Source organism: Molossus molossus, unplaced genomic scaffold (genome assembly GCF_014108415.1).
Source record: "Molossus molossus isolate mMolMol1 unplaced genomic scaffold, mMolMol1.p scaffold_m16_p_13, whole genome shotgun sequence".
NCBI lineage: Eukaryota > Metazoa > Chordata > Mammalia > Chiroptera > Molossidae > Molossus > Molossus molossus.
The window spans coordinates 52,523,412-52,538,469 of record NW_023425348.1 but is presented as its reverse complement, the minus strand read 5'-3'; the positions used below and the strand labels follow the sequence as shown (position 1 = coordinate 52,538,469).

The window sequence follows — 15,058 nt, the reverse complement described above, 5'->3', positions numbered from 1 at the left end:
CCTCAGCTCTCACTCCCCTCCCTAGAAGTAACCACTGTCAATAACTTGCTATGTATTTTTCCAAAATCTGTGTTTATGCACATATAAATGAAATTTATGCAGTAAATATTTATGGAGGACCTTCTGTGTGCCCGGTACTACCAGCGGTGCTGAGAATCCAGTAATGAAGCCAAAGAGCAAAAATCTCAGGTCTCTCGGAGGGTACGAGGCCAGAGCGGGGAGATAGACCACCACCTACTAGATAAGGAGATAGGCCATGTGGCAGACTGTGGAGGGGTGTGAGGAACAGGTAAGCAGGGAACTGGAATAGAAAGTGCCAGGGCACAGAGTAGAGGTGAGGAGGTGTGTACTCTCCGAAATGTAGACTATGGTTAAGGACTAAGGTCTGGCAAAATCATTTGGGCAGAGATGTGAAGGACGGAGGAAGCAGGCCGTGGATATCTGGGAGAAGTCCCAGGCAAGGGCACTGGCAAGTTCAAAATCCTGAGGCTCTGGAGAGAGGTCAGCACAGTGAGGGCTGAGGAGGGGAGAAGGAAGAAGTCAGAGCAGTAGCCGGGAGCCAGTTCGCCTGGGGGACGGAAGTGGTGGCGAGGACCACCGACTTTGAAGCCAGGGAAGGGTTGTGAGTAGAGGAGTAAGAGTTCTGACTTTTGTCTTAAAAGGACATCTTTGGCTGCTGTGTTGAAAATAGATTATAGGTTTATGTGTGAAAAAAACATGTAAAACTATATCAATATAATTTGAATAGTGCTATGTGGGTTTTTTATTTTTTTATTTTTTATCCTCACCCGAGGATATTTTTCCATTTTTTGTACAGATAGAGTGGGAGGGAGAGAGAGGAAGGGAGAGAGAGAGAGAAACATCGACATGAAAGGGACTTTAACTAGAGTAGATCACTACATGTTTCCATGTGATAGAGGCGCTAACTTCTTCTAACCTCCTCCTCCTCCTCCTCCTCCTCCTTTCTTTTTCTTCTATCCTTACCCAAGGATATGTTTCTATTGATTTTAGAGAGAAAAGAAGGGAAAGAGAGAGAAACATTGATGTGAAAGAGAAACCTTGATTGGTTGCCTCCTGTATGCTCCCCAACTGGGGATCAAATGCAACCTGGGTATGTGCCCTGATCAGGAATTGAACCCGTGACCCTTCGGTACATAGAATGATGCTCCAGCCAACTGAGGCACACCAGCCAGGGCTAAGTTCTTTCTTTCTTTCTTTTTTTTTTTATCCTCACCCGAGGACATTTTTTTTCCATTTTTTGTTCAGATAGAGTGGGAGGGAGAGAGAGAGAGAGAGAGAAACATCGACGCGAAAGGGACATATCAAGTGGCTGCTGCCCACACGACCCAACCAGAGCTGGGGACAAACTGCAACTGAGGTACGCGCCCTCAGTGGGAACCAAACCTGGGTCTCTCTGGACCGCAGGACGACACTCGAACCGCTGAGCCAAACCAACCGTGGCAACTTATTTCTTTTAAAGCTTCCTAGTTCTTTTTAAAGACACTAGTATTTATTAACCATACTAAATAGCCATCTATTGCCACCCTATTGGTGGATATTTAAATTATTCGTAACTTTTCTATTATAAACAATGCTGCCATGAATATTCTTTTTTGTGCACATGGCCAATATTTCTAAAGGATAGACTTGTAGAAGAGCAATTGCTGGGTCAAAGGACATGCATATTTAAAACTTTAATAGATACTGTCAAATTACCCTCCAAAAACACCATGCTAATATATACTCCTGCTAACACTGTATCTGATTGTTTATTGCCCCACTTTATTGCAATGTGGGTCATTTCTCACTGATCTTTTTAATTTTTGCAAATCTGATAAGCAAAAATGATGAAGTCATTTTAACTTGTTTTTCTTTGATTATTTGTAAAACTGAGCATTCTGTCATATAGTTGAGGCCATTTGGATTTCTTCTTCTGAGAATATTCATAGTCTTTGCCTATTTTTCCATTGAATTGTTTCTTTTTCCACTACCATTTAAAAAATAAAATTTAAGCTGCCAAGTTATACCCAAGAAAAGTCACTTCTGACCAATTAAATACTTTCTTACAATCATTTTTATATAGTAAACTCTCATTAATTTGGCATTTAGGGCTTTGGGGACAGCCTGCTCTGCAGGTGACCTTTGTACCATCTGTGATCAATTTTAACAAGATGGGAAAAAAGAGACAGCGATTATATTCTCCAAAGAACAAATTCCTTAAGCTCCATTGTAATTCATAAAATGCTTAATAGCTAAAGAAAAATGAATGGTGACATGATTTCTAGCTGTTTATTGTTCATAGCTATTTATCCTTTCATAAGGAAACAAATTAAGAAATATACCTGCAGCCTGGCCTGTGTGGCTCAGTTGGTTGGGCATGGTCCCATGTACCAAGAGGTTGCTGGTTCGATTCCCAGTCAGTGTCCATGCCTGGGCTGCGGGCTCAATTCACAGTGGAGGTGTGCAGAGGCAGCCTATGGATGCTCCACTCTCACACAGTATTTCTTTTTCTCCCTCCCTCTCTCTTCCTCTCTTGCTAAAAATCAATAAAGTCTTTAAAAAAATATTTTTTTCTTTATTGATTTTAGAGGGAAAGGCAGGGAGAGGGAGAGAGAGAAACATCAATGAGAGAGAACATTGACTGGCCGCCCCCTGCATGTCCCCTGCTGGGCATCTGGCTCACAACCTGGGCATGTGCCCTGACAGGGAATCAGACTGGCGACCTCTTGGTGCAAGGGGTGACGCTCAACCACTGAGCCACACCAGCCGGGCAATAAAAAATATTTTTAAAAAAGAAATATATTGCTACTCTATATAATTTTGTATTTGATTATTCTTAAAACTTGCTGAGATTTTAAAAAGACAATCCAGGCAACTGGCAAACTGGGAAGTATTTTAGTGCCTGGGTTTTTTAGAGACCAGGATATTCAGCTTGTAACAGCTGTAGCTTTCCTCTGCAGCAGTTGAGAAAAATTAATTCAACAAGTATTTATTGAGATGCCACTCTGTGCCACTCTATGAACTTGGGATGAAGCATGAGAATATAATGGGTAAGGGGTCTGCTGTGGTGACGGTCACAATCCAACAAAGAGGGAGGGACAATGGAAAAGTAAAGAAGAATGATATTTTCAGAAGTTTAAGTACCATGAAGATAATAAAACGGAGAGGGCCGGTTTGGCTCAGTGGTTAGAACGTCGGCCTGCGGTCCAGAGACCCAGGTTTGGTTCCCGCTAAGGGCATGTACTCCGGTTGCTGTTTGTCCCCGGCCCTGGTTGGGTCGTGCCAGAGGCAGCCACTCGATGTGTCCCTTTCACATCTATGTTTCTCTCTCTCTGTCTCTTCCTCTCTCTCCCTCCCACTCTATCTGAACAAAAAATGGAAAAATGTCCTCGGGTGAGGATTAAAAAAAACACCAGAGAGGGCCATCAGGTTTAAGGGGTTCCTCTCCATGGGGTATACAGGGGAGGTTTTCAGAGCAGGTGACATTTGAGCTAAAGATGATGCAGATAAGGAAGCAAAGGCTGAGGGAGGTAAGCCATCTATCCAATGTCACCCAGCAAGTATGTGGAAGAGTCAGGATTCAAATCCAGATCTGACTCAAGAGCCTACGTTTCCAAACTCACCTCTCCTGGGTTAGCCTGTGCCCTGTGATTACCTCACGCACACTGCACCCATATGGAGGACACTCTGTGGGCCAGCTCTGTGGTGGGTGCTGAGGAGGCCTGGATAAATAACACGCCATCCCTCAAGTCGCACTTAGTGCCCCCAGGGAAGAGTCTGAAGCCTTCCCCAAAGAGAGAAAGCCTAAGCTGGGTTTGAAGAATGCGCATAGGACTCATAAATGGACAGGAGTATTCAAGTGGTGAACAACCGTGGGGAATGAGAACAGGAAGCTGTGCACAGGGGAGTTCTGACTTTTCGGTCTTACTAAGCCTGGAGTGCGGGGTAGGATGCCGAGGGCAACTGGGCCAGTGGGGAAAGAACTTCAAGTCATGAGAGACCTTGAATATGTTGCCAAGGAGCCTTGACTTTCTCTCTAGGTAGCAAGGTGCCATTGGAGGAATTAGCCAGGGAGCGTTCGGGTCATATCTGTATTCTAGAAAAATCTCTGTGGCTGCATTAGAGGTCAGGACTGGAGACAGAAAAACCAATTTGGGAGCTTTTGAATGTTTCTCATAAGGAATATTGAAGGCCCTGGCTGGGTAACTCAGTTGGTTAGAGTGTCGTCCCAATAGCTAAGGTTGAGGGTTTTATTCCCCTTCAGGGCACATACAAGAAGCAACCATTGCCCTGGCCGGTTTGGCTCAGTGGTTAGAGAGTCAGCCTGTGGTCCAGAGAGTCCTGGGTGCGGTTCCCACTAAGGGCATGTACCTCGGTTGCAGTTTGTTCCCAGCCCTGGTTGGTTGTGTGGGTGACAGCCACTTGATGTGTCCCTTTCACGTCGATGTTTCTCTCTCTCTCTCTCTCTCTCTCTCTCTCTCTCTCTCGCTCTCGCTCTCTCTCTCTCTCTCTCCCTCTCTCTCCCTCCCACTCTATCTGAACAAAAAAAATGGAAAAAAATGTCCTCGGGTGAGGATAAAAAAAAAGAAAAGAAGCAACCATTGAATGTATAGATAAATGGAACAACAAATTGATTCTCTCTCTCTAATCAATAATTTTTTTAAAAAAAGAAAGAAATATTGAGAACATGAAGGCCATGATGGAGTAGGAAAGAAGCAATGGATTAGAGCAATATCTGGGAGGAACTATGAGCAGCATGTGGTGATAGACTGAACTGGGGATGGAGAGGAGGAAAGAGCTGGGATGAACTCAGAGATTTCTGACTTGGCCTCTGCTCCTGGCACTTACTTCCCATATGTCGCTCATCTCACCCAGCCCTGTTTCATATGCAGGAGGCACTGAGAAAAAGCCTGTGGCTTGGTTGAATGGGTAGATGAATGTGGTCACTGGGGAAGAAATAATCAGAAAAGATTTATAGGAAAAGCAGAAAAAAATAGGCTCTTGAGAGGGCATGAGAAAGAATGAACTCAGATACAGAAAAGGAGACTACAGACAGGGCTTTGAGTCAAACACACTGAGAGCAGTGCAGGGAGTCAAGTCAAAGACGTTTCTGAGCCCTAGAGAGAGCCAACCAAGGAAGCGCGTTGGAGAGGTGAGTGTGATGGTGCAGCAGAGCCGAGGCGGAGAGGCGGAGAGGCAGAGAGGCAGAGAGGCAGGGCAAAGAGTTGGAAGGTGTTTGCCGTAATTTGCATTAGAGATGGTGAGGATCAAAGGACATTAGTGCCACGGGGATGAACAATAGGGGACGGACAACAGGGACACGCCTGTAGGATGCTACAGCTGACTGTTGGAGCAGGGAGGAGAGAAGTCCGGGAAAATAACCGCAGTTTGGACTCCAAGGGTTGGAGTCTTGGTGACTGGGAGAGTAGAGATGCATTTATAAAAAGAGTGAAGCCAGAAGGGTAGAAAGGACTGGGCAGGGAAGGAAAGCGAAGCATTTCCCTTGGGCAAGTTGAACCTAAGCTGTAACAAGACTTCTAGATAGAGACGTCCATGGGCATCTGGGAGTCTAGGAAAACAACTTCATCTCTCCATGTCCAGATGAACCCTCCTGCATCTGTCCACACACGCCCTGACTTGTCTCCTCCTCAAATGGAGGAGCAGCCCAAGCTCCTGCCTAAGGCCAGCACCTCCACCTGGGCTCTGGAGCCCATTCTCTCACCTTCTTAAAGTTGCTCCTGCTTTTCTCCCACTTAACCACCACCCTCATCTCCAAATTCTCCTTTTCTACGAGATCATTTCCAACAGCACACAAATCTGTCTCCTGTCTTAAAAAAAACAAATAACCCCTCATCTGGCTTCATGCTTCTCTCCTGATTCTTTGATCCTGTGTGGAGCAAAACTCCTTGAAAGACTTGTCTAAACTCACTGTCTTTGCTTCCTCACCTCCGATTTTCTCCTCAACTGTAGCCAATCTGGTTTTCGTTTTCAGCCCCTCCGCTAACACTGCTTTTTCCAAGATTTCTAACAACCTTCATGTTACCAAATCCAGTTGTCAACACTCACTCAGACACCCGTGGTCACTCTTTCTGGAAACACTTCTGGTTCTCCACCTGCCCCCTGGCTGCTCCTTTTTGTATTTTCCATGCTGGTTACCCTCTAATTTTTTATCTTTCCGTATCGGGTATCCCAGGGCTTAGTCCTCTATCACCCTCTTCTGTCGTCACACTCTCCTAGGGTACCTGATTCAGTGCCATAGTTTTAAACACCACCACCTGCTGGTGACTCCAAAACTGGATTGTTTGGGGGTTGTTTTTGGTGTGAGTTTTATGTTAGGAATTTTGTATCTCAACCCCTTATCAGATGTAATGGTGACTATGTGCTCCCATTCAGTGGGCTGTCTTTTCATTTTGTTGATGGTTTCCTTTGCTGTGCAAAAACTTTTTAGTTTGAGGTAGTCCCATTTGTTTATTTTTCTTTTGTTTCCCTTGCCTGAGGAGCTATATCAGAAAAATATTGCTACAAGAATGCCTGAGCTTTTATTGCCTATGCTTTCTTCTAGGGTTTTTACAGTTTCAAGTCTAACATTTAAGCCTTTTATCCATTTTGAGGTTTTTCTTGTGCATGGTGTAGGAAGGTGGTCTACTTTCATGTGGGGCGGGGGCAAGTATCTATTCAATATTCTTAACACAATTTATTAAATAGATTATTTTTACCCCATTGTATGTTTTTGCCTTCTTTGTCAAGTATTAATGGACTATAAAGGTGTGAGTTTTCAGTATTTCCTTGAATGAAAGAGTAAATGAATCTTCAGAGGGGCAACAGATGAAATCCCAGGGATAGTTGCCAACATTGAGAGAAAAGAGGGCAAAGGGCAAATCTTTGGGGAAATGCTTAAACTGAGGGCAAAAGAGGCACTCCAAAGGAGGCGACATCTCAGCTCCAGTTAACTAGGCGTGAAGGGAACATAGCTCACATTGGGGAATCCTGCAAGGAAGGTGTCAAGCTGGCTCCTGTCTCTGCCCCGATTTGAAGCATGTTTTCAAATTGCAAACCTGAGCACACACCAAAAACCTGGACAGCCATGACAAATCAAGCCCAAGAGGTTGCTCCTGTTATCCCGAAAGTCTCACTGAAAAGTGGTTCAAACTCGTATCCCGAGGCCACAGCACTGGTTGGAGCACCACGGCCCCTGAGCTGTGACAAAGCTCAGCCCGGACACCCTGAGAACCCCTGGGGGCTGCTTGTGGCTTTCCTTCAGAAGTCAAGCCGTGGTTCTTAAGAAACAGTCAGATGACAGAGAGTGACCTCTTTTATTAGGTTCACCATCTTAGCCTCAGGGACGCCATAGTGTTTGTCCATAGCCGGAAACACTCAAAGGCGGTCGTGTTGAAAGAGGGCAAGCCTTCAGGTCTCTTTGTCGCCATTAATCCTGGTCCCGCTGGTCTCTCCCTTTTGCATCAGAAAAGCTTCCTTGTATTTTTTTTCAAGAGAAGGAGAAAACAGCTGTGTGGGATTTGAGAATGGGGTTTTAATGGTCACTGAAGACACACAAAAGCTTCGCTGCGATCACGAAGGGTTCTGGGGGCATGGACCGCATTGTCTGGGGCGGCCAGGCGCGCTGGCTGCCGGAGGAGAAAGGAACCAACCGGAACGTGAGGGAGCCGTCTTCGGGCCGGGCCTCGCACCTGTGCGGAGCTGACGTCAGGCTGCTCTTCACGGCGCTTCAGTCACGTGTCAGTGTTTGGCTCACTTTTACCTTGTGAAGAGAAACAGCTTAATGCGGAAGGTGCTTGGCCTGAATGATTTCTGGAAGGAAAAGGGAAACAGTGAGTTTGTTTATGGGACGCGGGCCTTCCACGGGGAGAGGAAAGAACCTCTTTTCCGCAGGGCAGCCCGAGGGGCATTCCCCGGCCCTTCGCGCGTTAGGAAATTGCAACAGATGTGGGATGTTGTGAGGCTTCTCACAATGTAACCGTGAAGCCCTGGCCGGTCTGGCTCAGCAGTTAGAGCGTCGGCCTGCGGTCCTGAGAGACCCGGGTTCGGTTCCCGCTAAGGGCACGTACCTCGGTTGCAGTTTGTCCCCGGCCCTGGTTGGTTGGTCGTGTGGGTGGCAACCACTTGATGTGTCCCTTTCACGTCAATGTTTCTCTCTCTCTTCCTCTCTCTCCCTCCCCCTCTATCTGAACAAAAAATGTCCTCGGATGAGGATTAAAAAAAAAAAAGTAACTGTGAAAAGGCTTTGGGGAGTTTAAATAGTTCTAAGGAGGACTGGACCCCAGAGCCCCAGGAGCCCCTCCAGTTAGTCTTTTCAGTGAGGACCAGGGCCGTTGTTGCAGCCCGTGGAGGGGTCAGCTTCTGCCCGAGGAACGAGGACAGAACAGAACAGACCACACCTGACTCTGAGTTCTAATTAATGGGGCTGTTGCAATCATTGCCATGAATGGCCACTTTCCCTCTAGGACCTAGAGTCTCGGTGAATGAATGTTATGAAAACAACTGTTCCCGAATGGAAATGTCTTGGGCCGGAGGGGTTCCAGACAGCCTAAGTTTTCTTAACTTTCTGCCAGTCTCATGACAGTCGGCTTGTTAGAGGTGTGAAGGGATTATTCTCATTTACTTGTCTGCTGTAGGCACCGGGATAGTCAGGTGGGACACAGGATAAAAAGCCATGAATTCTTAGTACATAATTCAGCCCAGCTATTCGGAGGAGATGAGCTGAGACCAGAGTAATTATGGAAACCATTATCCAATAGGGTTGCATTTGAGAATAGGTCTGGAATTGTAAGCTGGTCTGCCACAGAGCTCTGCATCATACTCATTGTACTGTTGTTTGCCAAGAAAGCAAGAGTTTGGTTCACTTTTAATTTTTTAAAAATCATAAAATTAAATAAAAATGATATGTGAATATAAAAGAAAACCCAAACAATTTAAGACTTAGACTTTAGAGTAGACCCTTATTGCTTGACTGCATTTAATTGTAGAAATGATATTTGCAATGTGGCTTCTTTTGGCTTACCATGATTTTTAAAAAGCCTCCTTTTTAAAAATTATGGAGTGATAATGAAAAGACATTTTTGTTACTGAAAATAAAGAACTTTGTCTTATTTATCCCTAAAAGTATATATGCTGATTGCATTTGTCGGATAGAATGAAAATAGATATTCCCTCTTACAGACACGCAAGAAGTATAACAGCTAATTTTATCATGTGATATCTTGTTTTCTATTTCTTGGTATCTGAAGTATAAAAGAGAATGTGTTTATTCCAGTCACACTTCCTCTAATGCCCCATAGAGAGTCCTTGACAAATTCTTGAATTGTTACTCTGTCTGCATTTTTGTTAAATGATCCTTTTCTCTCTCAAACGCAAAGCTCTTGATCTCACCTTAGGTGTATTTCACAGACTAGCTGTGGGAACTTGGCCAAATTATTTAAGGTCCCTAAGTCTGTGTTTCTGTAAAATGGAGTTAATAATAGCACCTAACTCCTTACCATTGGTTTTTTTTGTTTGTTTGTTTTTTTAGATAGAGTGGGAGGAAGAGAGAGAGAGAGAGAGAGAAACATTGAAACATTGACGTGAAAGGGACACATCGAGTGGCTGCCTCCAGGGCTGGGGATAAAATGCAACCGAGGTACATGCCCTTAGCGGGAACCAAACCCAGGTCTCTCTGGACCACAGGCCAACACTCCAACTGCTGAGCCAAACCGGCTAGGGCTCTTTACCATTGATTTTAGGGATAAATGCAGTAATGAGTGTGAAGCTCTTGGCATGGTAGCTCGTAGACTGTAAGTGCTGAACACATCTTAGCCATGAGAAAGGTTATTTTGATGGTTATGACAATAGTATTTGTATATTATAATAGGGAACTCAATTTAGTGTATTTACATTCATATCCTAAAATAAGATAAAAACCCGTAGTTCACCAACAACACCAGAAATATAATCAGAAGCATAGTTTATTGATTTCCTTGCAGTTTATTCTCCCAGGAGATATTGACAAGGGTTTAGTCTTTGTAACGTATTAATTGTATCACAAATATGAAGTGTAGTATTTTGAAGAGTTATCTGTAAGACCCTTGAGGTCACTCCCCACAGCCACCAGAGTGAGCTTTTTATAACACAGCTTCTGGTTGTATTCCTCTCCTTTCCATGGCTCCTTTACCTGCAGAATAAAATCCAGATACCTGGCATTCAAGAATCTCTGCAATCCATTTCCAACCTTCCTTTCTTCCCTCACCTCTCCTATGGTCTGCATGAATCTTTGCAACCTGCCCCTTTTCCTACCTGGGGAGATCCCACTCATCCTTCAAGGCCCAACACAAATGTGGTCTCCTCTAGGATGCCACCAACCAGAATTAAAAACACCTTCTTCTCTGTTCTTCCACTACTAGGCCTATGTTCAATGAATGATTTTCAACTTTTATCATCCTGGTGGTAGCCCTGTGAAGTAGGGAGAATCATCAAGTGCTTGTACTCAAAAATAATTAGGACCACTGTGATCCCTGCCTCGGGCCCATGGTCTAGGGAGAGAAGAACTGTGAACACCTCTAACGGTGGGCGACAGGGATCACGATAGAGGGGTATGCCCAGAGAACCCAGAGGTGCCGCACATTCTGTATTCGAGGGGTTAGGACAAGGGAGCGTGTGGTCAGTGCCATCTGTTTTCTGCATCTCTAGCTCTCACATTTGTCCTTCCTTGGCCATCGTCCCCTCACTGACCAGATTGTTTCCCCCTTTGGCTAGTCAGTTGCAGGGCTGGGACATATTATGATGGATCACAGGAACGCTGCATTGTCTGTCCAAATGGAACCTTCCAAAATGAGGAAGGACAGATCACATGTGTACCGTGCCCAAGACCAGAAAACCCTGGGGCCCTGAAGACCCCAGAAGCTTGGAATGTGTCTGAATGTGGAGGTAAGGATTTGCCTGCCCCTGCTTACCCTTCCAGTCTCTAATGTCATCATTCGGACAGAAGGCATGGTGCACGTCAGAAGGGACAGTGCACACTGTGCCTGGGCTTCCACGAGCCCGGCCATGTTGGGTTCCTCTTTGGCTTTTCAGTGCCTAGCTCGGTGCCTGACGCAGACTGGGACATGCTCACTTGAATAAACAAATGAAGATCTGATAGAATACACTGGCTGGAGAAAAGGTGGAAATGTTGCAATTGCATGTTTTATTCGCTATAAGTAAATAAACCCTGAGATCACAGTGAGTGATCTCCCAGCGCTCAAATGGAGAAAGTAGTTTTGATTCTTTTTCCAGCTTTGGTCTCAAATTCATAGTGGATTGATTTTTAAAAAGTGTCCAGCTGGTTATTTTGTTAAAAGCTCTGTGTAGAGTTTTTAATTGTCTCTTATAAAATGTTTTCTGGAGCCAAGCTCACTTAGGTTCAGTGGGCTTCTTGTTTATTTTCTTAGTAAACTAAATGACAGCTCCTTTATTATATGGAAGAAAGACCAGCTGTACTGGCACTGGGCCCCAGTGGAAGGTGTGATCTGACGTGGTGATGTCTGTGGAAGGGAGCACAGGACCCCGGGCAGCCCCTGCCTCTCCTTCCAGCGACTCCCCAAACCAGCTTTAGTTCCCACCTGAATGGCTCCAGACTCAACTGCAGCACCTTTTCTGGTTTAAAAATCAGGTCCTCGGGTTGAGTGTGACTCCTACCATATCTTTGGGCTGTGAGGTTGGTAGGGAGGCACTTCGGAGCATCTGTTCACACTTGTATGTGACCTTATAAGATACATTCAAGGTACTAAGAATATTAGTAGTAGTAATACTAATTGCTAACATTTATTGAATATTTACCTATGCCAGGCATCATGCTAAGTGTATTACATGAATTTTCCATGTGGTTGAATCCCTTTATGAGGTTAAAGTGACTTATTCAAGGTCACACAGACAAGGAGTAGAGGATTTGGAATCAGATGCCAGGTCTGCCAGACTCCAGATTCTCCTTTGGGGCTGTGTCTGTTAAATGCCATTATATCTCTAACTTACGGGTAGAAAGAAGACCGTGAAAATTAATAGAGGAGAGAGGGTTAGGAATACAAGAGACAACAGATTTTTATAGCATCTTGCCAATGACAAGCTAATTCCTAAGGAACATGTACTTTTAGAAATCCTTTTGTTTTGGGCTGTGCTTGTCATTAACTTAAAAAGAAAAATACAGTAAGGTGCTTAAAGTAAGGCCACTGGGTCCCTCTGTCAATGTGGACTGGGTTGCTTGGGTTGAGTAGATTGATTGAGGGAGGCCAGGACACACCTGAGCGTCAGGAGATGTCATTTAGTAAATATAGTTGGTAAAACTATCACTAGAATGTAATCAGCTGGGTGAGGGTGTATGTCTGGGCTGAAAATCTCATTGACTTGAGAGAACCCTCTCTTTGGGCGCTTCTGTGTTGCAGGGGCTGCCCAAGTTCCCTGCAGTCCTAAGCCTGCAGCACACCCAGGCCCCTGCTTTGGAAGCAGTTGTCACTTGGCTCCTTAGTCTCCATCTTTGCACTGTGCTGTGTAGCCTCTAAACATCAGGCACTCATGAGCTCCTACTCGGGTTCAGCAGCAGGGCAGGACAGGGCTTCTCCCTGAGATGGGAGCTGAGGTCAGCACAGTGCAACAGGCCTGCCCGAAGTCTGACCTCTGCAGAGATATGGGAAAGGGTCTGGCCTGTGAGCCTTGCTCACCCAGGGTCATTGGTTTCCCAGGTCTGTGCCAACCGGGCGAATATTCTGCGGATGGCTTTGCACCCTGCCAGCTCTGTGCCCTGGGCACATTCCAGCCTGAAGCCGGCCGGACTTCCTGCTTCTCCTGTGGGGGAGGCCTCCCCACCAAACACCTGGGAGCCACTTCCTTCCAGGACTGTGAAACCAGAGGTGATGACGTGGCGGCTTGCCTTTTTCCAGAACTGAATTTCCCTTGGGAGAACCATGGGAGTCTGATAAAGCTTCCATCAAGCCCAGCACAGAGGTGCCCCAGTGGCCGGGTCAGGTCCTGCTTGTCCACCCTTGCAGGATGTGTAGGAAGCATGGGACATCCCAGCCATGGTCTCCCCCCTGCCATCTGGGCCCCTTCAGACAGGGCTGACTTTAGGGACAACCAGGGAGAAACGAGCAGGTGTACACACAGGTTCCTCAGCTTCTTCCTCCCAGCCTTCCAACCTCAACGCCCTCACCTAGCGCTGCACCGCCCCTGAACCAGGGCCTAGCTCCTGCTGCCTCTTGCAGAAACCCAACTCCACACCAGTGTCAGTTCCGCACCCTCAGTGCGCACTCGTGTGCTCTGCGGGAAGACTGAGTCCTGACTGTTTACGCCTGACAGCACGGACCATGGGCCCTTTGAAGATACACCTGTGCTTCGTTCCTTTTGCATTTTCTCAGCAACATGAGTCACAAGTCCTGCTCCAGCTGGCTATTTAGGGAATTAAGTGTTGATTAGCCCCAGATTAGTAAGAAAACAGTACTCCCTTTGGGATAAAAATTTATTACGCTAAGTCTGAAACCTTTTATGTTGCACTGGATGAAAATAGTCTTTTTTTTTTTTTTTCATTCTCTCCACCCTCCCCACCCCACAGTTCAATGTTCACCTGGACATTTCTACAACACCACCACTCACCGATGTATTCGTTGCCCAGCAGGAACATACCAACCTGAATTTGGAAAAAATAATTGTGTTTCTTGCCCAGGAAATACTATGACTGACTTTGATGGTTCCACAAACATAACCCAGTGTAAAAGTAGGTCTCTCTCTAAGGCTTTGCAATTCTGATTAGGAGGGCAAGTGCCTGGGTCCACCCTGGGGTGGGGTGGGGTGTGTGCGTGCATGCGTGTGTGTGTGCACCAAGTGTCTATGCTTCTTGCCTTTTGTGCCAGAGGTGAGTACCCTGTTGGCCCCATACTGACCGACAGCTACTCGGAATTCTCTTTCCCACTGAAAGATAAACGTGGTCTTGACCAGAGAGAAAAGGGAAGAAATGGCCGTCATGCCTTCCTCAGAGACCCTAGGAAAGGGTCAGGTAGCCTCTGCAGAGCCTTAGGCTCTGCTCTCCCCACGTTGACAGGCCTGGGAGTTCTGTCGTGGTTCCCCTGACACTTGCGCTTGGTAAACTAAGTTGTCCTTTGTTTCACAAACGCCTGCCCCTGACGCTTTCAAGTGAAGGAGAAAACAGTGCTTGGACTCAGAGGGGTGGACGTTGTGTGCGGGGTTTCCGGAGGGGACCCTGGGCGGTACAGGACACTCACTCCCAGGCGGCGTCATTTCCAGGCCTCGATGGCCACAGGGAGGCAGTAGTTCTCCTCAGCCGAGCTGCCGGCGGCCTTGCAGTGTGACTGTGGTGCCTTCGTAACTCACGGCCTTTCCTCTTCCAGACCGGAGGTGCGGAGGGGAGCTGGGAGACTTCACGGGGTACATCGAATCCCCCAACTACCCGGGCAATTACCCAGCCAACACCGAGTGTACATGGACCATCAACCCACCTCCCAAGCGCCGCATCTTGATTGTGGTCCCCGAGATCTTCTTGCCCATAGAGGACGACTGCGGAGACTACCTGGTGATGCGGAAAACCTGTGCGTGCTTCCCCTCTGCTCCCCACTTCTAAAGCCAGCTGGGGAGCCTTATGGCATGCTCCCAGCTTTCAGTGTGAGAGCCAGGCCTAGAATGTCACCTTTGTATTAGAACAGAGAGGGGACAGCAGTTTTTAGAGTTTGCCAAGAACCCCACATTGAGGTCGCTTGCCAAACCCCAGAGGTAGTGGGGTCTGCAGGTCAGTCTTCCCCTCTGTGACTGCTGGCCCCAGACACTTGCCTCACCCTGGGAAGCAACTCATAGCTTGGGGACTGACCAAGGCCAAGAGCATGATCCAGCCAGATGACCCCCTCCCATCCTGACACCTGACCCAGGGTCCATAGGAAACTGCCATTCACACAGTTGGAGGCAGTGTGCTAAGCGGGCTCTGCAGCCTGGAGGCCTGGATCTGAGGCCCAGCTCTACCCCTTAAGGGTTCTGTGGTCTTGGACATACATTCTGGATTTTCTGTGCCTCATCTGTTAAAATGGGGATAATA

General features: G+C 46.6%; 1 protein-coding gene across 3 annotated transcripts in view; it reads left to right on the top strand.

Annotated features, from left to right (window-relative positions):
• SCUBE2 (signal peptide, CUB domain and EGF like domain containing 2) overlaps positions 1 to 15,058 on the top strand; it is a 64,245-nt gene that overhangs the window by 40,915 nt on the left and 8,272 nt on the right. For all 3 annotated transcript variants that reach the window (XM_036258065.1, XM_036258064.1, XM_036258066.1), the window contains 4 exons: positions 10,747 to 10,917; positions 12,705 to 12,872; positions 13,571 to 13,732; positions 14,364 to 14,561. In XM_036258065.1, coding sequence (XP_036113958.1) covers positions 10,747 to 10,917; positions 12,705 to 12,872; positions 13,571 to 13,732; positions 14,364 to 14,561 — 699 coding nt within the window. The remainder of the gene's footprint in view (positions 1 to 10,746; positions 10,918 to 12,704; positions 12,873 to 13,570; positions 13,733 to 14,363; positions 14,562 to 15,058) is intronic.